This window comes from Caloenas nicobarica, chromosome 2, assembly GCF_036013445.1.
Source record: "Caloenas nicobarica isolate bCalNic1 chromosome 2, bCalNic1.hap1, whole genome shotgun sequence".
In the NCBI taxonomy this organism is placed as follows: Eukaryota; Metazoa; Chordata; class Aves; order Columbiformes; family Columbidae; genus Caloenas; species Caloenas nicobarica.
The window spans coordinates 18023035-18048617 of NC_088246.1; the positions used below are offsets into that span (position 1 = coordinate 18023035).

The window sequence follows — 25583 nt, forward strand, 5'->3', positions numbered from 1 at the left end:
ATAGAATCATAAAATGCCTGAGTTGGAAGGGACCCACAAGGATCATCAAGTCCAACTCCTGTTCCTGCATAGGACAACCCCACAGTCCACACCATGTGTCTGAGGGCATTGCCTATTTGCTTCTTGAACACTGTCAGGCTTGGAGCCGTGACACCTCCCTGGGGAGCCTGTTCCAGTGCTCCACCACCCTCTGGGTGAAGAACGTTTTCCTAATGTCCAACCTAAACCTCCCCTGGCACATCCTTCTGCCATTCCCTCGGATTCTGTCATTGGTCACCAGACAGAAGAGATTGGTGCCTACCCCACCTCCTCCCCTTGTGAGGAAGCTGTAGCTGTGATGAGGTCTCCCCTCAGTCTCCTCTTCTCCAAGCTGAACAAACCAAGTGACTTTAGCCACCCCTCATATGGCTTCCCCTTCAAACCCTTCACCAACTTCATATCCCTCTTCTGGACACACTCTAGTAGCTTTATCTCCTTTTTACCCTGTGGTGCCCAGACCTGCCCACAGAGCTCCAGGCGAGGCCGCACCAGTGCAGAGCAGAGCGGGACAATCCCCTCCCTGCCCGGCTGCCCGTGCTGTGCTGGATGCACCCAGGACACGGTTGACCTCCTGGCTGCCAGGGACACTGTTGGCTCATGTTCAACTTGCCATCGACCAGAAGCCCCAGATCCCTCTCTGCAGGGCTGCTCTCCAGCCTCTTGTCCTCCCTGCGCAAACTGCCACGCAAACTGCCACACCCTGTTTGCCCGTCCCATTCACCATGCCCCTGATCTCTTGCACTCCTGAGGGTCCATTCAAATCTCCCACAGTTGCTCCTGGCAATGCCCCTTCTGTGTCAGCCCCACTTGCAAGATCTGCCGCTGCCCGGCGGGTCTCCCTGCATGTCCACGGGTTTCCCCGGCTCCAAGATCCCCCCGCTTTTCTCCTCAACACGTGCTTAGCCGAGGAACTTACCGTAACCACTGCTGTGCTCCTCGATGACTGAGTGTTGCTTTCAGTTTTGCCACGTTTAAATCTCCCGTGCTGTCTCCTGGCAATGCCCCGTCTGCATCAGCCCTGCTCACAAGGTCTGCCAGCCGCTGCGCTCCTCGGTGAATGAGGCATGCAACAGAAGAATAATTTCACTATACCTACTCAATATTCTTTTGTACACATGCAGGGATGCCATTAATTCCTTTTACCATCCACATAATCTGAGATCTGAAATAAGCTGATTATGTAACAAGACTACCAGTTTCCTCTTCAGAATCACAGCTTCTCGGAAAGAAATACCACATTCTGTCAAAATCCCCACTTTCTCTGTTCCTGATTCCTGATGTTGCATTTATTTATTTTGAAACATTTCCCTGGCAATTCTACTATTAAGTAATAGAATCTGGTATCAAGGGTTATTTTTTTTTAATAGAACATAACTGTGCATAAATAGGTATACTTAAAAGAAAAACTACCCTTGAACCATTGGGAAAAGTCACATGTAGCCTTCATAGTAAATACAAAAAAATGGATTTTCCTTAATATTCAAGAGCAGTAAATTTATTATTTTCTCCAGCACTAAATTATTGAACAATTAAGATTTTTAATGCAAAAATAAATTGTGTAAATTTAAATCTATTCTGTAATCAAAACAGTAACAACATAATTACAACAGAAGCTCTCAATTTGACAGTAAACAAGTTGTAGCCTGAGGCTCAACTAACAGCTCAGTCAACCAGAAACTTGCCATGGTTTCATCCCAGCTGGCAACTAAGTGCCACGTAGCCGCTCACTCCACCCTGGTGAGATGGAGGAGAGAATTGGAAGAGTAAAAGAAAACTTGTGGATTGAGATAAAGGCAACCATGGACTTCGGCAGGGCTAAATTTGGCCTCTTTAAGGTCCTGCTTGGAAGAATCCCATGGGTTAGGGCTCTAGAAGGTTGGAGGGTGAAGAGAGCTGGTTATTATTCAAGTATCCCTTCCTCCAAGCTCAAGATCAATGCATCTCTATGAGGAAGAAATCAAGTAAAGGGAGTAGGAGGCCAGCGTGGATAAGTAAAGAGCTCCAGTCAAAACTCAGGTGGAAGAAGGATGTTTATGTAATGTAGAAAAAGGAACAGACCACTTGGGAGGAATATAAGGGGGCTGTTAGAGTATGCAGGGATGCGGTGAGGAAGGCTGAGCTCCACTTGGTATTAAATCTGGCCAGGGATGTCAAGGACAACAAGAAGGGCTTCTTCAAGTACATCAGCAGCTAAAAGGAAGATTAGGGAAAACACAGATCCACTGCTGAAAGCAGTGACGGAGGACACAGAGAAGGCAGAGATACTGAATGCCTTCTTTGCTTCTGTGTTTACTGCTAGGACCGGCCCTCAGGTATCCCAGACCCTAGAGACAGAAGAAAAAGTCTGGCAAAAGGAAGATTTTCCCTTGGTTGAGGAGGACCAGGTTAGAGATCGTTTTGGCAAACTGGACACCCACAAATGCATGGGCCCTGACGGGATGCACCCACAAGTGCTGAGAGAGTTGGCAGATGTTATTGCTAAGCCACTCTCCATCATCTCTGAAAGGTCTTGGAGAACATGACAGGTGCCTGAGGATGGGAAGAAAGCCAGTGTCACTCCAGTCTTCAAAAAGGGCAAGAAGGATGACCCAGGAAACTACAGACCAGTCAGAATCACCTCCACCCCAAAAAGGGGATGGAACAACTCATTCTGGCTGTTATCTCCAAGCACATGGAGGAAAACTAGGGTCTGGAGCATCTTTCTTATGACAAAGACTGAGAGAGCTGGGTCTGTTCAGCCTGGAGAAGAGAAGGCTGAGAAGGAATCTTATTTATGCTTATAAATATCTCAAGGGTGGATGTCAAGAGTATCAGACCAGTCAGTAACTGTTTCAGATAAAAACCTTAGTCTTGACTGGGAACCAGAATCAATCAATCATTCGCTGTCTACAACTACCTGAAAGGAGGTTGTAGCATGGAGGGTGTTGGTCTCTTCTCCTGAGTAGCAAAAAAGAGAATGAGAGGAAATGGCCTCAAGTTGTGCCAGGGAAGGTTCAAATTAGATATTAGGAAACATTTCTTCATGGAAAGGGTTGTGAAGCATCGGAACAAGCTGCCCAGGGAAGTGGTAGACTCACCACTCCTGGAGGTGTTTAAAAGACATATAGATGAGCCTCTTAGGGACATGGTTTATTGCTAGATTTAAGTTACAGTTGGACTCAAAGATCTTAAGAGTTTCTTCCAACCAAAATGGTTCTATGATTCTATGATTCTATTATTTTAACCTCCCTCTGGGGGAGAGACGCCCAGACAATAGAGGTTTGGGCTTACAAACCCTTACAATCTATGCACCCGCCCTTCACACACTGTCCACATTGGTCCCATGAAATTCCGGGCCTGGGGGCTTCTTTTTTTCTTATTGGATTATCTTTCTCTGTCTTCCAGGGGGCTCTTTACTCTTCTTATCTAGAAGGTTTGCAGCCTCTGCTGACAGAGCCTCCTCTTTATCTCCCGGTTCTGGTCTTCACAGCCCCCTGTAACCAAGCAACCAGATTAAGATAAGTTCACAATATTCAGCCTGGAATTCTAATGAGCCTGGCTACTCATGCTAAGTTTGGCTACTCATGCTAAGTATGTTATTCAAACAAAAGAATAGATTTAAAATAGTAGAATACCATTAAAGAGTTAATTTAATTACATTTATTCAGCAACATTTTTGCTTGTAAATATGAATCCTCTTATGGCTCAAACCTCAGCTGATACCAATGCTTTTCTGTATAGTATACCACATAAAAGAAAAGAACATACAGCTTCCTCACAGTGTCAATAATTCACAGGCAATTCTCTGTCCCAGTCTGTGGTGGGGCTTTTTCTGGGCCAGGCATGGTTTGGGTGTGACAGGGGCTGGACTGAAGACAAGCACTCTCTCTGCTGCACTCGGAACACACAAAGAAATCACATTGTGTTGCCTTGAAGACATGGGTCTGCCCTAAGCGAAAAGGTTTCTCTTTGAATGTGAAGTTGTACCATACTTTGGTTAACAATTTTATGGGGCATCATCTTCCAAAACATTCATAACATTTAGTGTTGATACAGATAGATTTAAAGTGCAAAATGTCATAAACTTACAATTGCCCCTGACCATGATTAGAGACTTTATACCAAAGTCACATAAAATAGATTCCCAACAAGTTAGTTGATTATTTATGATTTCTTCTGAAAGACATAGAAAAAGTTCAAAGTGTCAAGTGAAATGGTATTTCTTGATAAGTTACATCATAGAAAATGATCCCCAAAAAAAGTCATGACCTAATCTCCAGCCACCACATATTTTCCTGAATGAAAAAAAAAAAGAGGAACTAAAAAGTCCCTTTGAAACTCCAACAATCACAGAGAAAATCCCATTCAGATATCATGATGTTGCTCCAAATGAAAGCATAAAGAAGATGCTGCACACTTGACCCAATATCCATCCCCCTAAGGAAGGAGTACCTTGCTTATCCCTCAGCAGGGCACTTCCCACCAGGTTATGTTATCTTGTGTATTTTGTGTGACAAGAACTTTCTGAGAAGAGCAATCACAAAGCTGAGTAAGGAAGACAGACAATTACAGATGTTCAAGAAGGCTCTGAGAGAGGAACAGTAACATACTGCTGTGCCAAAACTAATCACTCCTTTGGTCTGCCTGCCTGCTGCAGTTCTGTTCCACATCAAAATACAGTTATCCCCAATAAGGAAGAATGAGTTGGTTTATTAGTCTTTTGTTTATTGTTTTTGTTTGGTTGGATTTAACTTGGCCCATTCACATTAATGCATGAGACCTCAAAGTGATTTGAAATAGAATAATAGAATCATAGAATGGTTTGGGTTGGAAGGGACCTTCGAAGGTCATCTAGTCTAATCCCCTGCAATAAGCAGGGACATCTTCAACTAGATCAGGTTGCTCAGAGCCCCATCCAGCCTGACCTTGAATGTTTTCAAGGATGGGGCATCTACCACCTCTCTGGGTGTCACGGTTTAACCCCAGAGAGCAATCAAAACTACAATAACTGTTCACTCACTCCCCCCAGTCCCAAGCACGAGAGAAAATCAAAAGGGAAGGGAGAAACCCATGGACTGAGATAAAAACAGCTTAATAAAATGTCAAGGAGTCATCCCAGAAATCAACTTAGGCAGGTGAAAAGCTCCACACATACTTTATTCTAGCCAGAAATGTTTAGCAAAGAAAACCAACTAGAAATGGGGTTTATCCAAAATTATTCAGCACTCCGACAACATTATAAAACACAGGTGCCAGCTGAGGATAATGTTACCGTACGACCACATCAGAATAATGAGAATCCACGGTGTGCACACACTCAGAAAAAACAAGAGGCCTCTTTCACTTAAGGATACCCAGAAGAAATAACCACTAGCCCAGGGTGGGCAAAGATTCACTCAAGGATATATCCAGAAGAAAATCACTCACCAAGAAGCAGGTGAGGGCACTCAGTCCCAGGAAGGCTCCTTAGACGGCATCTCTGATCTCAGGGGAGGGCTCTGTTCACAGCCTCGCTTCTCTGAGAACACCACTCAAAGGGGGTCTTCAGCGGGGGCCTCATTTTATAGCCTGGTCAGATTTGGCTTTGGGCATTACAAGCATAGTCCAGAAGCTTCTCGGCTTCTCTGGGCCTCAGCAGCTCCTTGGCTGAGGGCCCTAATGACCGAGGGTCCCGCTCCTCCTGCTCCCCAAGCGGGGGTGGCGGTGGGGTGTGGAGGGGGAAGGTGAACGTGAGGAGTCACCGTGCCCGGGGTGGGGAGACGTGACTGTCAGCACCGACCAAGGTGTGTACGACCAAGGTGTGTACGTCAGGATAGGCACAGCGGAGCACAAAAGGTGCTAAAGAGCCATCAACTGCCCTATTGAAAGCTCCAGATTTCATTGGGAAATGTGCAACTGCCACACAGAATAACACTAATGTCATAATAATAATTTGATATATAGATACCTAGTAAATATATATATATATAAAGTAAGTGATGCTCAATGCAACTCTTCATGAACTTTGTCCAAATTGAGCAGCTCTTCCCAGGGAGATAGGACCCTAGTCCTGAACAGCCGATCCCAGGGAGAGATAGAGAGAGAGAAAAGGCCAAAAAGGCAGAAAGGCTCAGAAGCTGACTGCAAAATGGCAAAAAGCTGCACTAAAGGCACTCCTGAATGGAACTCAGCCAAAAGAGAGCTGAATCAGCATGGGTCTAACAAACCAGAAAACCTCTAATTAAATATGAAGCAGGATGCTAATGGTTCACAGCAAATACCAGTCTCCTCATCAAGCAGAGGAGCTGCAGCCACCCATCCTGGCAGCACTCAGCAGATGCCTGATTCACAGAGTCACTGTGTGCTCCCAAAGCAAGGAAGAGCAGACCTTCCACACGAATAAACATCTGTTAGTTCCGGGTCCTTGTGCCAGGATATCTTTGGGGTTTTCTTTGGAACTGTATGCTATAAACAGCTAAGCAGGCCTGGAGGAAACCAGGAACTCACCTCCCATCTGGTTGCCCTCATCACCAGGCCACCATCATTGTTCCTTTGTGTGCATTTTTCTGAAGGCCCCAGGACATGCAATTCTTTCTTGCACACTGGCTAGTGAGGACACAGAGGGCACAAACCTCCCAGCTGACAATTAGATTGTTCACTTTGGATACAGGAGTTTGAAGTGCTGCATTCCCCACACCATCTGCAGACCTGTCACCTCAGGGCCATGGACTGTCACTGCCTGGCACAGGTAGCAAAGTCCAATTGTTTCACCCAGGCGTGCAGGCAAACAAAAGCAGTAGCCAGGCACCCACAGAGCACTCCTGCCTCATCCAGATGGAGGGATAGGATAGGATAGGATACGATAGGATAGGATAGGATACGATAGGATACGATAGGATAGGATACGATAGGATACGATAGGATAGGATACGATAGGATAGGATAGAATAGGATACAACTTCCCTGTCATCGTCAGATACTATGGCAGCAACGGTAAAGAACAGGTTAGTCAAATTTCCTTCAGAAATGGCACACGCATACCTGATGCTGCATTATGGTGGAAGGAATGGGACCAAAGACTTCTTGATCTCACTTTTTTTATTCCAGGGTCCAGTGCATCTCACATAATTGGCAAAGCACTTTCCATGGGCAGCCTGGATACAGAAATGCCCCTCTGTCCTGGTGTTCCAATGAGAGGGGCAGAAATAAGCCATCTCTGCCTTGACTGAGAATTTGAAACTACAAACATCCATCCATGGTATAACCACAAAGCTCTACATTTTGAAATTAAAAAACACAGCGCTTTCTGATACCTGGTTGTGTCACGCCTCACCACAGAGCAGGAGTCTACCGCTGAGCTCGTAGACTTTATGACAATAGACAAAAGAAATTCAGTCCTGAGCTTTCTGAGAGATGACCTAGGTCATACTCACATTCACAGGGCGGGTTACAATTTTTCTAGTCTACCCCTATATTTGTAAGAATCAAATCAAAACTTTTTTACAGTAAGGGTGGTCAGGTCCTGGAACAGGCTGCTCGGACAGGTTGTGGAGTACCCATCTCTGAAGATGTTCAAAAGCGGACTGGACAATGTCCTGAGCAACCTGCTCTAGTTGATCCTTCAGTGAGGCAGGTTGAACTAGATCTCCAGATGTCTCTCTGACCTGAACTATTCTGTGGTTCTGTGAACTTAATTTTACTTTACAAAGAATTATGACACTCCAGTTTCCCCAATTTTTTATGAAAGCAGACAGCTAAGAAATAAAAGGTAATTAAAGAACAATATTAACATAATGTAAAATAAAGCAAAGCAAAGAAAAAATGTCATTTCTTGTTTGTGAGATAAACGTTCCAAACAATGGAACAAATAAGCTATAATTTCTGACATTTTCAAGAAAGCAGGAAAACATATGAAATGCTATCTCATGGCATTTTATTACAAATAACATGATTCTAAAAGATCTTTGCAGTTGTACATGGAAATTACTCTAGGCTACAAGGATTTCTTGAAAGGACAGAAATCACAGAGAGAATTTCTGCCTATGAAACACAGAGCAGAGAGGGATTTTCATTAATGTCTGCTGGAAACAAATGCTCACAGAGTTGAGAAACTAAAGTGTGCTGAGTTCATTGACACTTCCTCCACCTTATTTCATAAGAATCTACACGTTAATTTTATTTTAAGTCTATGCTCATCACCTAGGCAACCAAACATGAGGCAGCGGTGTATGAACAACAGTGTCAACAACACAGCCTTGTGGTGTTGATGGCTGACCACATAGGAGGCTGAATTAGTAAGAGTGTGGCCAGCACTTCAAGGGAAGTGATTATCTTCCTCTCTTCAGCACATGAGACCTCCTTGGCAGTACTGTGCTACAGGCTGGGCTCCCTGGTACAAGAGAGATACCAGCCTACTGGAGTGAGATCAGTCAAGGGCCACCATGATGTCTGAGGCCTGGAGCACACAACGTACCAGGCCAAGAGAGCTAGATTCAGTCTGGAGAAGACCACGGGTGGGGAGGATCTTCCTGATGCCTTCAGCTATGTGATGGGAAGGTGCAGAGAAGACAGAGCCAGACTGTTCTCAGAGATGTGCTGGGAAGGGACAAGGAACAACTGTCACAAGTTGTATCAAAAGAAATTCCAGTAAGATATTGACACAGGCAAAAACTGTTTACTGATTCAAGGAATTTCCGTGAATGTAAGTTATTTGCCAATTAACAATCTATTAATTACTGATTCTGGTATCAAAGAAGACTAAAACCAACCAACCAACCCTTAGGAACTAAGCTGCTTCCCTCCAGACACCTCTTCCCCCACCATTTTTACTCCTCAGCCCCTTTGGTGAGGTGGCGGGCAGCACAGGAGAATGGGGCCACCACGTGCATGGTGGTTCCTTCACTGGCAGCAGCTTCTTTGGGTTACACCTCTCAGCTCAAGTGGCCCCTTGGCTCCGGCCCCAACCAAGACATGGTTTTCTCTCTTTCCTCCTTCCTGCTTCAGCCTGGGTTTTTTTGTTGTTCTTTTGGTTTGGTTTTTTTCCTACTTCACCTTCTGCTCTAGTCTCGTTTCTCCTTTTGCTCGGTGTTTACCACCCTTACTCTAAGATGTTTCCACAGAGGTGCCACAGACTCCCCTGGGAAAGGGCTCAGCCATGCCCTGCAGTGGGTCCATTAGGGCCAGCTGGAACCGGCCATGACCGGCTCAGGGCAGCCCCTGGCCTCTCCTCACAGAGACCACCCCTGCAGCCCCGCTACCAAAACCCTGCCAATTATGAGGGGGAAAAAATCACGATGAAGGAAGTCAGACACTGGAACAGGTTGCCCAGACACTCTGGAGTCCCAGTCCTTGGAGGTTACTCCACATTGAGCTGGACAGAGCCCCGAGCAGCCTGGCCTGACACCCGCCACAGACCTTCTCTGCAGGGAACCCGGATGCCATGAGTGCCAGCGGGCCTTTCCAACCTAAATGGTTCTGTGATCCTACAAAATTGTTTGAATCGCTTCCAGTTTCAGTAAATGTTTGGAAGACACAGGAATACAGAGACAGACCGAAACATGCTTGTCTTTGCGTTACTGAGGACAGCCTACCCTGCAAATGAAATGATTATCATCACAAAGTTTCTGAGCAAAAATGACAGGGAGGCACAGATAGAGCAGGAACAGATCCTGTTGTCAGCAGAGCGAAGAGGAAGCTGAGGAGGCAAACTGAACAAGAGCTTTCAAACACAAAAGTTTGCAAAGTGGGGTGTCTCACCAGCCAGGCATACGTTGTTTCTTGATTTCAAAGGACTGTGCGGAAAGCCCCATGCACTAGAAACTGCATTTGCTCTCCCTGCCCTGCTGTCTCTTCAGCTAGGAGCTGGTTCAGCCCTGGGGTCATCATGACATTTGAGCCATGACCAAAGCCTTGTCTGCACCTATGAGCCTGAGCTGTGCCTGAGGGAGATCTGGGCTAAATTCTCCTTCTTCTTCCTCCTTGCTTCTTGCAGGGTACAAATGCCCCAGTGCTGGTCAGTGGGCCCTGCTATGGGAGAGAGAAGGCTCTAGCACCTGGGGTTGAGGGAGGGGTTGAACCCAGTTCTCCTGCCCTCCTGGGAATGGTGTGACTGTGGGTGCTGTGCAACACGGAGGCAACTCAGCTACCTGAACAGGACCCATTTGTTTGTTTGTCTGCTGGCTTCTTAGAGCTGCTCTTGACTGGTTTATGTAGGCCTGAAGTGGATGATGTATCTGTGTTAGGCACATTCTGACACCACCTAGAGATGAGACTGTTGAGGATATTAGAAATGATTTGATAGTATTTTTTGGTCCCCACAGGTCTCGCAAAGACGTTAAGTAAAAGCTGCTTAAATGTGGGACACCAGCTATCCCTCTCAGCTGTCTTCTAGGCATAAGGCATATGTCTGCTTTGCTTCTCACCATTTCATTAGCATCAGGAAACACAAAGAAGTGTGATATTGATAATATTTACTTATGTGACAATATTGGCAAACAGTAATTCACTGGAATCTCCAACAAACAGAACATACCCACCAGGAGGGAGGTTGTGGCTTCATCCACAAACACAGGAAAGCTTGACTTGCTGGAAGTCCTGTAGTCCTGTTCCTGGCTCTGCCCCAAGGAGTATTTCAGATTTTATCTTATTGGAAGTCAATATAAAACGCATGGACAAGAACCCAAGTTCTTGAAGAGAAGTCTGGCACATACCTTCTGCTTGAAGATGACTCTGAGAGTTGGTGGAGCCATCTTCTCATGCCATTAAGTCAGACCCCCAAGCCTCAGAACGAGTTAAGCTAAAGGCACCTACCTGTGCCCAGTGTACTGGGTACCCTGACTGGGGAGCTCCTGCCGCCAGCTCATTTCCTACCTCCTGATCATTACCACAGCTTGTCTCCAGCTCCCGAGGAGCCAGAAAGAAACTGGCCATGACAAATGGTCCATTTTTATTTTCTCCCTTGTTGAGCTTAAAAAAGTCAGTAACCCTTTACGGCTGTTTTTTTTTTACAGTGAATGCATTTAGCTGGACACCGTCTCTTCGTGTCTGCTGTAATGTCAGTGGATCATCCACAACCCGATCCACTGCCAGGTTATCCTAGAAGCCTTTTTGGTGTCTGGCCATCAGGATAGATGTGTCTCTGTAGTTTATTCCCAGGCACAGGTCTATTTTTCTCTGGAGTTTTCTCCATGTAGGAGAGGCCATCTTTTCCAGCTGGGTGACTCCTTGACAAGAATTCATCAAGTGTCTACATGACATCAATAGCTTACCCCTTTTTTTCTGAGGACAGATGAAGAGCTCTTATGCTAACATGATATAAATCCACTGAAGGAAACCAAGAACACAATGCAGGAGACGTTACCAGTTTCAAGTCAGATTCATTAAAAAACTTCAACTGGTTTATGTAGGAGCTACAGGAAACAGCTTCTAAGTGCCTGTCTCCCACAGAGAACTGCAGAACTGACGTACCTTCCTCAGAACACCTGCACACAGAAATGGGAATCACCAGGATCCAACCTGTGCTAAATGCTGGGCACAGCGGGAGATGTGTAACGCTGCTCAGAGCCTGGCTGGCTGGCTCATGCCCATGGGTGGCAGCCCTGTCTCCTTAGGATGAGAGAGAAGAAATACAACTTTTCTTTGCAAGTACTGGCAGGAGAGTAGAGAGTTGCTTCTTTCAGAGAAGGGCAAGAAGGGCCTGTGACGAATTAGCTAATTGACTAGACACTTCTCCAGCCAGAAGTGTCGCACCTGAGCTTAATGTTCTCCACAGCCAGAGGACACTCAGATCACTGTCACCGGTGTCAAGAACACCAGGCTGCAGGGTATTTTTTTGCCGGCTCGCAGGGCGGCAGAACCGGGCTCCGGGCAGCGCCCAGCAGGACGGGCGCTGGGACGGCACCGAGGCCCCGGCAGGACTCGGGGGAGCCGCGTGCCCCCGCCCGCCTGTGCGGGGAGGCGGCGGCGGCCCCGGAGAGTCAGAGCAGGGGAGGGCGCGGCCACGTCCCCACCGAGCAGCGCTCATTCGCTCCGCGGCCCCCGCGGGCACAAGGCGGCTCTGCCCCGGCGGAGGAGCTGCCCCCACTCGCCCATGGCGGAGCGGCCGCGCCCCGCGGAGCGCTGCTCCTGCCGCAACACCAACTGCCTGGAGCGGCCGCTGAGGCGGCTCTTCCGAGGGCTGGGGGGCGCCGTGGCCGCCTGGCCCTGGCCCTTCGTGCTGCTGCCGCTGCTGCTGTCGGGCGGGCTGGGCGCCGGCTTCCTATTCCTGCCGCAGCGGCAGGCGAACGACATCGAGGAGCAGTTCACGCCGACGTGGGGGCCCGCCAAGGCCGACCGCGACTTCGTGCGGCGGTTCTTCCCCACCAACGACTCGGAGCGCTTCTCCGCCGCGCGCCTGCCCACCGAGGGCACCTACGCCGCCTTCATCGCCGTGGCGGCGGGGAACGGCTCGGTCCTGGCCCCGGCGGCGCGGCGCGACGTGCTGCGGCTGGACGCGGCGATGCGCGCCCGCGGCTACGAGCAGCTCTGCGCTGTCAGCGGCGGCACTTGCGCCATCCCCAACCCGCTGCACTACGATGAGGCGGCCCTGGAGAACCTCACCTTCCCCTTCAGCGGCGGCTTCTTCGTGGGGGCCGTGCTGGGCGGCGTGCAGACGGACCCCGGCGGGCGGGTGCTGTCGGCGCGGGCGCTGAGGCTGCTGTATTACCTGCGGGAGGACGGCCCCGCGGCGGCGGAGAGCCGGCGCTGGCTGGAGAGCTTCTTGCGGGACGTGCCGTCGGAGCTGGCGGCGCTGGGCATCACCGCTATTCAGGTGAGCAGGGGCGGGTACAGCCGTGCCGGGGCCGCCGGGCACCGAGATGCGCGGGCTGCGAGGGCCACGGGAATGCGCTAGTGCCAACGTGATGTTTAGCATTGCCTCTGTGTGTGGATAAAGAGTAGGAAAAAAAGTAGAAGTGCTTCATCTTTCGTTGTTGTTTTAACAACAGGTGACTTACTTTACCTCGCTGTCCAGACAACAAGAGTTTGAAGGAAATACCAAGAGCGTGATCCCACTCTTCTCCATAACCTATTTCTTGACAATAACCTTTTCAGTCATCTCTTGTCTAAGGTAAAATGTCTTCTAAGCTGTGGATCAGTGAGAAGTGACCTCTGCTCTTCTTTACCGTGCCTAAATTGTTTTCTACTTTTGTCAAGTGAAGTCATTCTTGAAGCTGCAGACTTCAGGGGACATTTAGTAATAGGCAAACAAATGTATCTCTTTGCTGTTTCTCTCCTACTTGTGCATATTTCCCAACTGCTTAAATGGGCTTCATGATAAGTACCAGACGAAGACCTGAACAGCCGTTCAGTTCAGACATGCACAGCCTGAATGCTACTATCCATTTGTATGTTCTCTGAAGCCAGCTGTCATTTCTGTAGTCCCCGCCTCATAAGAACCCTTTCTGTAGCTGATGGGTTTGAAACTATTTAAAGAACTGAATCAAATCCCTACTCTTCATCTTTTTAAGACGTCTGAGGTGCTGTTACTTTGGCCCTGAAAAACGCTGTGCCGAACACTCATGAAGGGTTGATGAACGGGTTCTACTTTACCCTCTGCGATAGAGGAGCTAGAAGCATGATCTAGGCAGCCTGGCAGGAGCAGAATTCTGCACAAATACTTCTGTTGAATAAAACTTACCAGCTCAACTCGCCATATCCAGTGGAGACAATCACCAAAAATGGGCATAAAAGTCAAACGGGGAAGTAATTTTGGGGGAGAAAATAAATAAATGGTGCTCTTGCTGACGTTTTTCTACTACTTTCTTGCTTCATTCGTAGCTTCTATCCTCATCCTGCCCTCAAGATACTATAATTCTTTTAAAATATCAGTTTAAAAGGGGAAGGAAGCAGGGGAGGGAGGAAGAAGTGTACCTTTAAGATCTGTTTGCTCGTTTCTACCACTGCTCAGTTAGGGTTCAGATGAATGATCACTGGCTTCATGGATCACTGCATGTCTGGGTACAGCTTTTGGTGTTCTTCTTGCTAGTAGAGTCTGAGCCCTATCTGCTGTCCACAAAGAACTTAGCCTACCCCTTTCTTTGTGCTGGTGGAAGGGGAACCATTGTACATTTGACAACCATATGGCAGCGTTTGTGCACTGTGCTAGAAAAGGAAAGTTGTACTCCCATGGTGGGCTTGTTGGTTTAGTGTTTGCATCAGGCATCATGCCCATCAGGCCACATGATTTCTGGATATCGGCTGTCTCACGTACAGCCATTCGTGAGCACAGTCATAGCAAGGGTAGTTCCATAACCCACACTTCTTGCCTTGGAAGCTAGAGGTTCTCTTAGCATTCAGAAACTGTCTACAGCCTGGAAAATATTGCTGATCAGGCAAGAATCAACTCTTAAGCCCATCTGTGTGGTGTGAAGTCTCGCACTGGGAATGTTTCATGGGGAATCCTTGAGCCGGCCCTCAGGGGTGTCTTGGCAAATGGCTGGCAGCCAATCTGTCTGCTGAGAAAGCTGCTCTACACAGCACTCACTGCCTGGGAGATGCTTCCGTACTACACTGATACGCTACACCAAGAACCTGTGTAAAAGTCAAGAGCTTCTACAAATTCATCATTTTTTGGGTCACCCTAAATCTGGCCTCTCAGGGGTAGAGCTGATCTATCTTCATCTTGCCAGCTTTCCTGTTATAGATGCCAAGATCAGTACACGTCTTTACGCTTATGGATATAACTGGCCAGCAGTAATAATGTATTTAGCACCTCCTATATAAATTAATCTTGTCTAATGCTGACAGCTGGGAGGTCTCCTCGCAAATAGCAGCTTTCCTCAACAGTTCTCTTCACAGACAGGGTATCGTTGGTATCTGTGCACTTCTCATGCCAAACACCTTGCTGAAATATTTGACATGTAACTAAGATGTTCCTTAAAATATTTTCAGACTGAGCTGTATAAGAAATAATGTCTGGCTTGCGTGCTGTGGAGTGGTCTCTGCCGGTTTAGCTGTATTAAGCAGCTTTGGATTGCTGCTCTTCTGTGGCGTCCCGTTTGTGGTCACCGTAGCAAGCACGCCATTTCTTCTCCTAGGTAAGTAGAAAAAGCGAGTCGGATTCAGATACCAAGACTGAAGTGGAGTTAAAACAGCGTGGCACTGTTAGTCTTTCATGATGTGAGCATCAGATCCTACGCAGTTCTTTCCGTCCTGCAGTGAGGAGAGGAGACGCTTGGAGATGCAGCCTCCTCTGAGCTCCCCAAGGCGGGTGAGCCGCTCAGCTCAGCTCAGCACACCCACGCTGGTGCTGCAGCCGGGCTCTGGCCCAGGGGCAGCTCCTCCCAAAACATGGTGCTTGCTCCAGTTCCATTGCTGAGGTATGAGAATTATAAATGAGAGAGTGGTAAGGTTAGCACTTCTGGCATTTTTCCAGCATCCCTGGTAATTTAGCCATTATGATTAACCATTTATTTAACTAGTGCTAATACTTGAGGTGAGCTCAACTGGTTTCTGTCACTGCATTCCTCTGTATTCCTCCTGGGTTGACAGAAGCTTTGTGTCATACCAGATATCTAATGCAAATGCTCCTTAGGGCATGCATTGTTTATTTGTTTCCTGCATAATTGAAATGCATTTGTATTTGCTTTTGTTTGGTCATCCATTGTGGAGGCTCTAAATTTCAGAAACACCCTTTTGTATACCAGGGAAGGGACTTAAGCCAGCCTCTTCAGATCTTTATAAGGAACGAGCAGACTTTTGTCCTCCTCGCTTTAGACCAAAAAACTATCAGCCTGCTTGGTTTCCAGCAGCAGCCCGGCTCACTGCCATCCAGCAGCAACTTTTGACGTGCTGCTTAATTTATCTTTGCACGTCTACTGGCACTTGCCTCTTGAGGTAGCAGATAGTAATTTTATCTATTCTTTTATGCTCAGTGATATCATCTACGCTTATTCCGCTGTTCACACAGTCTTGCTTCCCCTTTCTGTGTGATTAATTTTCAGGGCATAGAAGAGCCCTTGATAGAGTAACATTGGCAAAATACTGAACGGTCTCTGATTGAGAGTTAGCAGAGCTGAGAGAAGCACGTTGGCTCTTCTTTCTCGAACTTGGGCTCTCTTCTATCTTAGTAAAAGCTCTAGCCCAGGACCCAGTCTTCCTGGCAGGGTTTCTCAGGACTCTGATGAGTAATAAATGCAGGCACATCAATACAAATATGAAGATAAATGAATAATAAATCATGAATAAATGCTCAAAGATAAGCTGGAGAAAAGATAAGTGGAGAGCAGAAAGCATAAAACAGTGAACCACTGGAAAAGTGGCATCACTGTTTTCCCACATGATAGCAACTGTCCTCTCTGTCTGCTGAATGCAGAGCAAGAAATTATTGGTCTAATTTGCTGCAGTGATGAAGAGATTCCAGAGATAATGGGAGATGCTTCCAGTGCTAAGGATAGTTGAGCATCAGAGTAAGCAATGTACATAATCACTGGACAGCTGGACTCCAGAGACAACGCATGTGTCAGAGATGCACTTGCTGTGCTCAGTCCTTCAGCACAGTAGGGTGATGGATCAACACCCATCAGCTCACCAGGAGTTTCCAAAATGTAATAAATTCAGCAACCCACAAAGGAACTATTTTCCTATATCTGTTTAACTTGTATCAGCACTAAAGCAATGTTAATAGCCTAACTTTCTTTTTCAAAATTTTGTGCAGACTTACATGCAATTCATTTTGCACTTTTGTTGGGTGTTAGTGGAAGCTGCCATTCACAGTGCAGCATTAACTTTTTGTCCTCCTGCAGGAGTTGGTGTTGATGACATGTTCATCATGATTGCTTGCTGGGAACAAAGCTCAAGAAAAGAAGGTAAATCAAGTGTTAAATCTCGTCTGGCTGAGACCTACACCGAAGCAGCACTTTCTGTGACCATCACCACTCTCACAGATGTTTTGGCCTTCTTCATTGGCACCTGGACTGCCTTTCCATCCGTGAGATCATTTTGCCTCTACACAGTCACTGCCTTTGTCTTCTGCTATATATATACCATGACCTTCTTTGGGGCAATTATTGTATTAAATCATAAAAGGGAGCAAGGAAACCGACACTGGCTAACTTGTTTGCCTGTGGGAGATAAAGATTGGGCTGAGACGTCCTGCTCGTACAATGCTTGCTGTATAGGCAAGCGTTCTGGGGAATCACCCCAGCCAGAAAGTGAACATCCAATGAGCATATTCTTTAAAAAGTATTATGGTCCTTTTTTTACAAATAAATGGATCAAGCTACTTGTGGTGTTGCTGTACGGAGCATACTTGGGTGGCAGTATTTATGGATGTACTCAGATCAGGGAAGGCATCGATCTTCGAAATCTGGCGAGTGATGACTCTTACGTTATTCCGTTCTATGATGACCACGACAAATACTTCTCAGCATATGGACCCAGGGTCATGGTTGTCATTAAAGAAAGTGTAGATTACTGGAATGAGACTGTTCGTCTTGGCATTGAGAACTGCATGCAGAATTTAGAGGGCATTTCCTATGTAGATAAGAACCTCTCAGAGTCATGGCTGAGAGTTTACACAGGGCTTGCAAACAGTGGTTTGATAAATATAGACAGTCAGACTCTCTTCATTAATAACTTACCTATACTGTTCAAAATGGTTCCTAGTTTTGAGTGGGACATTAACAAAGCTCAGGATAAGATAGAAGCTTCACGTTTCTTTATCCAGACGGTGAACGTGACCTCGGCCATTGATGAGAAGAATCTTCTCAGTCAGTTGAGAGAGACAGCCAAGCAGTGCAGTGTTCCATTAATGGTGTATCACCCAGCGTTCATCTACTACGATCAGTTCCTGGTCATAGTGCAGAACACCATTCAGAATATCATTGTGGCCACCGGGGCAATGCTCGTCGTCTCCCTTTTGCTTATTCCCAGCCCCTTGTGTTGCTTGTGGGTGACTTTTGCCGTAGTTTCTGTTATAGTTGGTGTTGCTGGTTTCATGACATTTTGGAACATCAATCTAGATTCCATATCCATGATCAACCTGGTCATTTGCATAGGGTTTTCAGTAGATTTTTCTGCTCATATTTCCTATGCCTTTGTGACGAGTGGAGAGTCCTCAGCCAATAAAAGAGCAATCGAAGCTCTGTCCTTGCTAGGTTACCCAGTATTACAAGGGGCCGTTTCTACTATATTAGGAGTAGTTGTCCTGGCTGCAGCAAAAACCTACATCTTTAGGACATTTTTCAAGATCATGTTCCTTGTTATTTTATTTGGGGCTCTTCATGGTCTTATTTTTATTCCAGTGTTTTTAACCTTCTTTGGAAACTTTGGCAGATCACCCCAAGATACTAAATCAAAGAAGCTAGAACTTAGGTTTATGAATGACAAAGATTGTCCAAGACTAAGTTAAATGTAATATATTATATATTTATTACATGTAGGCTAAAATTCAGTGACTTTCAGGGAATGTAAGTAATGAAGAAAATGAAGGACAGAAAAATAAACACAACAGGGAAACAAAGGCTTCAGAAAAGCCAGGCAAGAAAAATAACAGAAGAAATAAAACCATACAGAATGGATTTGCATTTCTCATTTTTGTGTGCTTGACTAACACTTAATTGTTAAAGCCTTTTTTTGTGACATGTTTACTGAATGTATTAAAATTATTTTAAGCACTGACCACTGCACCAGTTTAACAGATTACGTTACAGGTTTGTCAGGCAATGTACACCGGAGGGAAGGACAACTCCCAGGGGTTTGCATTTCCTGCCTGGTGACCTTGATGCTGTAACTCAGCCCACGCTGAGCGTGAAGACAATTTTTCCCCAAGAGGCTCAAACCTGGAGGTTTTACAGCAGGATTACAAGAGCTCAGAACCGCCTTGGACTGCAATGATGCGTAAGCCTTTAGGAGGCGAAGTCTGCTTATGCTCCCAGTGCAGCACAAAAAACCCTCAGGATGACAAACAGACTCAGATTTTCTCTTCAGATCTTTTTCTTGGTGTCCTGTTTCCTCGCTAAGATTAAACATCATGTAGCTTGAAGAAGACTGTGCGGAGCTTGTGTTGGCTGCAGTTTGCAAAGGGATATGCTGTAGGTGATGGAACTTGCGTGGAACCTCCTGGGTCACCATTGCGGAAGGCACTGTGCCAGGGCATGACAGGGCAAGGATTCACTAGAGAGAATCACACCCTGATTTAGGACAAAGTGAAAAAGCAACTCAGGTCTAAGCCGTTAGTCCTAAAACTATAAACCTATAAATTCTATTGTGTTCATCAGTGACAATGCATCCTGTGAAGCATTGATAGAGCAGAGGAGCTTTCACTGAAATAACAGCTAATAGTGTATCGGGTGGTCTTTGAACCTGTAGGGACAAGACACTGGATGAGAAGTCAATACATTATTTGTTCCCAGTGTAACGAGCTACCTGTTGGAAATAAACAAATGGTGGTAACTGTTGTTTGCCATTTTGGAAAAGTTGGTCTAGGAGTTATTAAACCATTCAGTCTAAATCTGCAGCTGTGGAGTGTTTCTTCTGAGAGATGCAGCAAGTGTGACAAAGCCGGGTCTGCCTCTGTTCTGTGGGGGTTTCTGACCAGTTGCATGAGGCCGAGTAGCCAGGGCAGAATCCTTCTGTCCTTCCTGCTGTCTCTCTTTATGGGGACAGTAGACTGGAAAACAAGTCACTGAGATATTAACTCCTAGGACAAAGAAAGTACTGATACTAATTTTCCGAGCAGTGAATCCTAGTCTACAGGCATTAAATTAATTTCCATTTAGAGTCACTACGAAAGCTACATAACAAAGCCCCAGATACATCACTGACAGCCAAGAAGAAATTGTGTGACCAGTTCCTCAGTATTGGCTGAATCTGGATTGCAACAAAAGCATTTATCAAAGAACACTGACAACTTTCTGTCCAAAAGCTGTTATTGACTAAGCTACCACAGAAAATGAAACTAAAATCAAAATCCAAAACTTATCAAAACATTTTGATCTTGTTCAGAGTTTCTCTAATTGGGGGGGAAAAAGGTGCCAGAGACCACATAGAGTTTACCTGAATCTTTGCTACGAATATATGAATACTACTATGTTAGTTGTTCAGACACTAGAGTGATGGACAAAAATAAAACATTTAGAGAGATGCTCTGAAGAGTAACAACTACAGTCATTCTTATGATGTGTCATATATCCCTTTGTAAAAGCAAAACGAAACCAAGCACAAAGCTGGTTTTGGAGTACTTAATGTGCTTAAAAACAGAAGTGCACTTCAGCTGATGCATCTTTTATCCCTAGGTCCTAGAGCCATAGCTTTCTTGCTTTGTGGAGATTAAAAATCAAAAGAAACCCACTGATTGCCCGATCACTCACCCCTCTACCTATGACAGCTTGAGAAGTCTTATATGAAATTATTTGCAAATGGTATCCTGGAGTTTCCTGCCAATTTCTGTCTCCAAAGAATGTTGTGTTTCCTTTTTGTTCCTGTTTCTGTGGAACAGTTCTTGGAATAGTTGTCAAAGATGGAAAACCAGTATCAATCTCAGAAATCTGCTCCTGAGGTAGATGTCAAACCCCAGCGCTACTACAGCCCGTATGGTGCATCAGTGAATCTCAGTGTTCCAGGGAGCAGCATCACGTTGCCAGGACAGGGTATGAACCACAAAACTCGGTTTAAGGAAAACAAAACTGAAAAAACCCAACCCCATGCAGCAGAGTCCTTGCTTCTCCTATTAAATGATGTCCATATTAGCGCTTTTATTATGGCAAATGATCCAGCCATCTCTGCACTGATTGCCACAGGAGCAGATGATGCACTCACATGGGCCAGCACCAGAGGAAGGCATCTTAATGGACAAAAGGAGCAGGACTCACTTCTTTGCATAGAGCAACAAGCTTTTGAATGAGAAAAATAAATTAGACCCCAAAGACTTGCCCCCCAAACCAGATCATTCAATATAGATTTCACTGACTTCAAAAAAGTTTTTTGCCTTTGTTTCTAAATGCAGGTTCACATTATTTAGCTGGAAAAGTTCCCATCCAAGTCCCGCCACTGAAACAGCAATTGAAAAAAAAGTCTGAATTTCTAGGGAGAACCTGCCCTAGAAATCAAAGTAGAGAGAATGCATTTTTGCCATCACTCTTAAATTTCTTTACAAGTTTAAATGTTTTATACACTTAAATTTACATAGTGGGGAACTTGTTATTACATTTTATAACAATTCGCAGTGAATAAAAAGAAAAACAATATGCAAAATTAAAATTAATCTTTATTACTGCAAAAAGAGATGCCAAATATGCAGTATATTTCTGTTTGTTGGCATATTTCTAAAATACATGTACAACTGTAACTGGTCAGCCTAGACATTTGGTATACTGTTTTACAACATTTGGAAGTTCTCCCACACTGCACTGGCATGCCACTATAGTAAGCTGACAGAAATAGGCAAATAGAAAGTTAGCATGATTTTGACAAAAAAAAAAAAAAAAAAGTGTTCCTACTTAAAAACCCCTATATTGTAAGCAAGCATTACACTCAGAAAATTCTAAAATACTATATTACTTCTAGTTTTAAGTGTAGCTTCAGATCTTATTAAATAACATGCAGACTGTTGTGTTCCTTGCATTAAAGCAAACATTACCAGTACATTAGATGACTCGCTTTGCTTTCCAGCAGCAGCCCAGCTCACTGCCATCCAGCAGTAACTTTTGACGTGCTGCTTAATTCATCTTTGCACATCTACTGGTGATTGCCTGCTGAGGCAGCAGGTAGTGATTTCATCTATTCTTTTATGCTCAGCTATATCATCTGTGCTTATTCCGCTGTTCACACAGTCTTGCTTCCCCTTTCTGTGTGATTAATTTTCAGGGCATAGAAGAGCCCTTGATAGAGTAACATTGGCAAAATACTGAGCGGTCTCTGATTAAAATCTTGAGAGTTAGCAGAGCTGAGAGAAGCACGTTGGCTCTTCTTTCTCAAACTTCAGCTCTCTTGTATCTCAGCAAAATAGCCCAGGACCCAGTCTTCCTGGCAGGGTTTCCCAGGGCTCTGGTGGGTAAAATCTGCAGGCACAACCCATAGATCAAGGGATGTGATTCTTCACCTTTACTCATTACCTCACACTGCTGGTGCAATGTACACCACCAGCACACCCCACCTTACTCACACCACATCTGGAACCCTGGTCCAGTTCTGGGCCTGCCAGTTTAAGAAAGATACAGACAAGCTTGAGGAACTTCAGAAGGCCATCAAGATGCTTGGAGGCTGGAGCACCAGAGCTATGAGGAGAGGCTGAGGGAACAGGGCTTCTTCAGCCTGGAGGTTATTTCAGAGGGACCTCATAGTCCACGGATACTCCATGCACTGGATAATACTACCAGAGCTGCAAGGGACCTCTCAGGGTGAATTATAATTATGTATAAAAGGGAGAAACAAGACAAGGACCCTATTCCCATATTAAGAGACTGTAAACAAAGTTTCCTTCAGTGTCTTTGGAGAAAAGTCTGTATTTTCTCACTGGAGTAAAATAAGGGTGGGTGTCAGAATAAGGAAAATTTAAACTTAGAGAGAAGACAAGTGTGCTGGGTCAGTCAAGGTGGAGTTAATTTCTACGCTGCCAGGACATACGGGTAATTCCATAGCACATGAGGTCAAGGTTGGGTATAAAGCCGAGAGAAGCCGGGGCTGTTCTCTCCCTTTTGCTGTCGGTCGGCTCGGCTTCTTCTTGCCCACGCGGTTGGTGCTTTTGTGTTTCGGGGTCCAGTCGCGGTTCGGGGGGGGGTGCGGTGTGAGCGTGAGCTGCGGCGCGAGCGTTGTCAGCGCTGCCGGCAGGGGGCGCTGCCGGGGCGGGGGCGCTGTGTGCCCGTCGCTTTTGGGGGTTCTGTCATTATTGCTCTTGTTACTGCTTGTTCGGGTTTTTCTCTTCGCTGTTCCGCTAAGCTGTTCTTATCCCAGCCCACGAGTTTTGCCTTTGTTTTCCGATTCTCTGCTCCATCCCACAGGGCACGGGGGAGGGGTGAGCGAGCAGTACGTGATTTTAGCTGCCGGCTGGAGCTAAACTACGACAGTCCTTCTTTGGCGAGCCAGGCAGGAGAAATAAAAGGGTTGGGATAACGACAGACCTGAGCAGAGTGTGTTAAAGTTTACTCTATTAGTTCAGCGGTCACCATGTTTCTTTGTTTGCCCTCGTGTCTGTGTCATCAGAATTCCTACATGCCCTGTGTGTTCCCTGTGGTGCTGTTTGTTACATCGGGAAAGAGGATTAGGTTTATCATCTTGCTGTCCTGTGTGATATTCACCTATGAGAGCATGATTTTATTTCTTACGTAACTTTATTGGTATTTTAATAAGCTATATTTCATTTCTTACATATCTTTATTGGTATTTTTAGAAGCTATTGTTGCTATTTCCATACCTTGGGTGCCATCTCTCGGAATTGATTAGTAATCGCACTCAGTCTATGGAGAAGACAGGGTGGAGAATTTCCCCCGTTTCTTCACCTCCCTCTTCTCCTCCGGCTTCAGTGCAACGGTTTTTGAGGATTTTGAACGCCCTGCGGCTATTCAAGCTAGCATGCTCTTGTTGCTATGTCTTCTGAACGTGTGTCAGGTCATATACAGGGTTACAAAAGGATGTGTTAACTGTATTCACCCATAGATTTGCCCCAAGGTTGGATGGTCATGGATGGAACAGCATGTGGGAAAACATGGGCAGGTATCTAGAGAATTTCTCACCTCCAGTGGTTTGGAGTTTCACTCCTAAACAACTGCAGGACCCTGATGAGGTTATAGAATATTTAAAAGGAAGATGCTCTGGCTAGTCCAAAGAAACACAACTTACTGCACTGTGCTGGGCCCTGGCCAGTATCTATCAAACACAGCTCAACACCAGGCAGTGCTCCCAGGGCGAAGACAGGGGTAACAAACCATCAGGCACTACAGCTACTCCCACCCTTGCACCAAATGCTGCAGCTGCTCAGAGCCCAGCGACAGGCACTGCGGCTGCTCTGACCCAGACAGCAGGTGCTGCAGCTGAATCAGAGAACCAACCCGTGTCTGTATCAGTTGCCCCTCCCCAGAAGAAGAAATACACAAAGGAATCAGTTTGCTTAGTGAGGGAAGATGATAACCTAGCCCCATCACAAGAGCAGGAGGAGGAGGCAGAACCAGAGATAATCACCTGATCTCTGTCCCCAGGTGAGCTGCAAGATACACAGAAGAGGTGAGCACATCACAGCTTGGCTGCTCCGATGCTGGGATAACGGGGCTGGTAGCGTGGAATTAGAGCAGAGGGAAGCTGAACAACTAGGTTCCCTATCTAGGGAAGGGGGCATTGACAATGCGATTGGAAAAAAGACACAAACCCTCAGCCTCTGGAGGTGACTTCTGTCGGCTGTGAAAGAAAGGTATCCCTTCAAGGAAGATGTTGCCTGTCACCCAGGCAAGTGAACCACCATGGAGAAAGGTATCCAGCACCTGAGGGAATCAGCTGTTCTGGAGGTGACTTATGATTACACCAATAATGAAGATTTACCCACAGATCCCGATGAAGTCCAGTGCACACAACCCGTGTGGTGGAAGTTCCTGCAGAGTGCACCATTGTCCTGTGCCAGCTCATTGGCAGTAATGTCCTAGAAAGAAGGCAAGGGACAAACGGTGGATGAATTGGCTGGCCAGCTCTGGCGATACGAGGGAAGTCTTATCTTCCTCCCTGCGGGCCTGCGTCTCGGCTGTGGAGAAACTGCCAGACGTGCTAGCTGAAAAATTATCCCGAGAGTTCCAGTGTTTTGAAGACAGGTTCCGCTCTCCACCTGTCTGGCTTAGGGTCTCAGTTACTCGGAATGAGCGTCTCTCCAATCAAGAGAGAGGATATAGAGGGTATACAAAACTGAGCACCCTGTGGTTTTTCCTGCGTGACCATGGAGAAGACATGAGGAGGTGGGATGGGCAACCTACCTCAGTCCTAGAGGCATGGGTACATGAGTAGAAAGGAAAGACATCCACAAGAGGAGATTATGCCAGGAATTCACAGTATCTAGAAGTCTTTCAAAAAGACACACGTATTTATACACATTTGATAATATTCAAAAAAAGAATAATACATTAGAATATTAAAATCACAAAAACGTGATAAACTTATGCTGCTTTACATGTCCATTAATAATTTAGAAATGCAAGCATATAATTTTCTTCAGGACTTTAATACAGTTTAAAAAATGCAATGTGCATTGAACATACAAATTTACCAAATTACAGTGTATATGTATTAACCTACCTATTTCCGCTTTAAAATATTGAAAAATAAGGGCAAAAGTATTGAAAGTAACAAGTCAAACCATTGACTGAAATTAATACAGCTACAGCAATGGCAGAAGAAGCTGGTGTGGGTTTTTCTATGTTGACACAGAAGAATGCTTTCAGCATCACCAGGTGTTGTACTCTGCAACAGGGTCCCCAGGGAGGTGTCACGGCCCCAAACCTCACAGTGTTCAAGAAGCATTTGGACAAAGCCCTCAGACACATGGTGTGAACTGTGGGGTTGTCACATGCAGGGACAGGAGTTGGACTCCGTGATCCTTGTGGGTCCCTTCCAACTCAGGACATTCTGTGATT

At 45.9% G+C, this 25583-nt stretch overlaps 1 protein-coding gene across 1 annotated transcript; it reads left to right on the top strand.

Moving 5' to 3' along the window:
• Nucleotides 1–12085: 12085 nt before the first annotated feature.
• On the top strand, nt 12086–18385 carry LOC135986020 (patched domain-containing protein 3-like). The gene is made up of 4 exons (XM_065629763.1): nt 12086–12805; nt 12981–13102; nt 14926–15071; nt 16779–18385. The coding sequence occupies exons 1-4, from the start codon at nt 12086–12088 to the stop codon at nt 18383–18385; spliced, it is 2595 nt and encodes an 864-aa protein (XP_065485835.1).
• Nucleotides 18386–25583: the final 7198 nt, after the last annotated feature.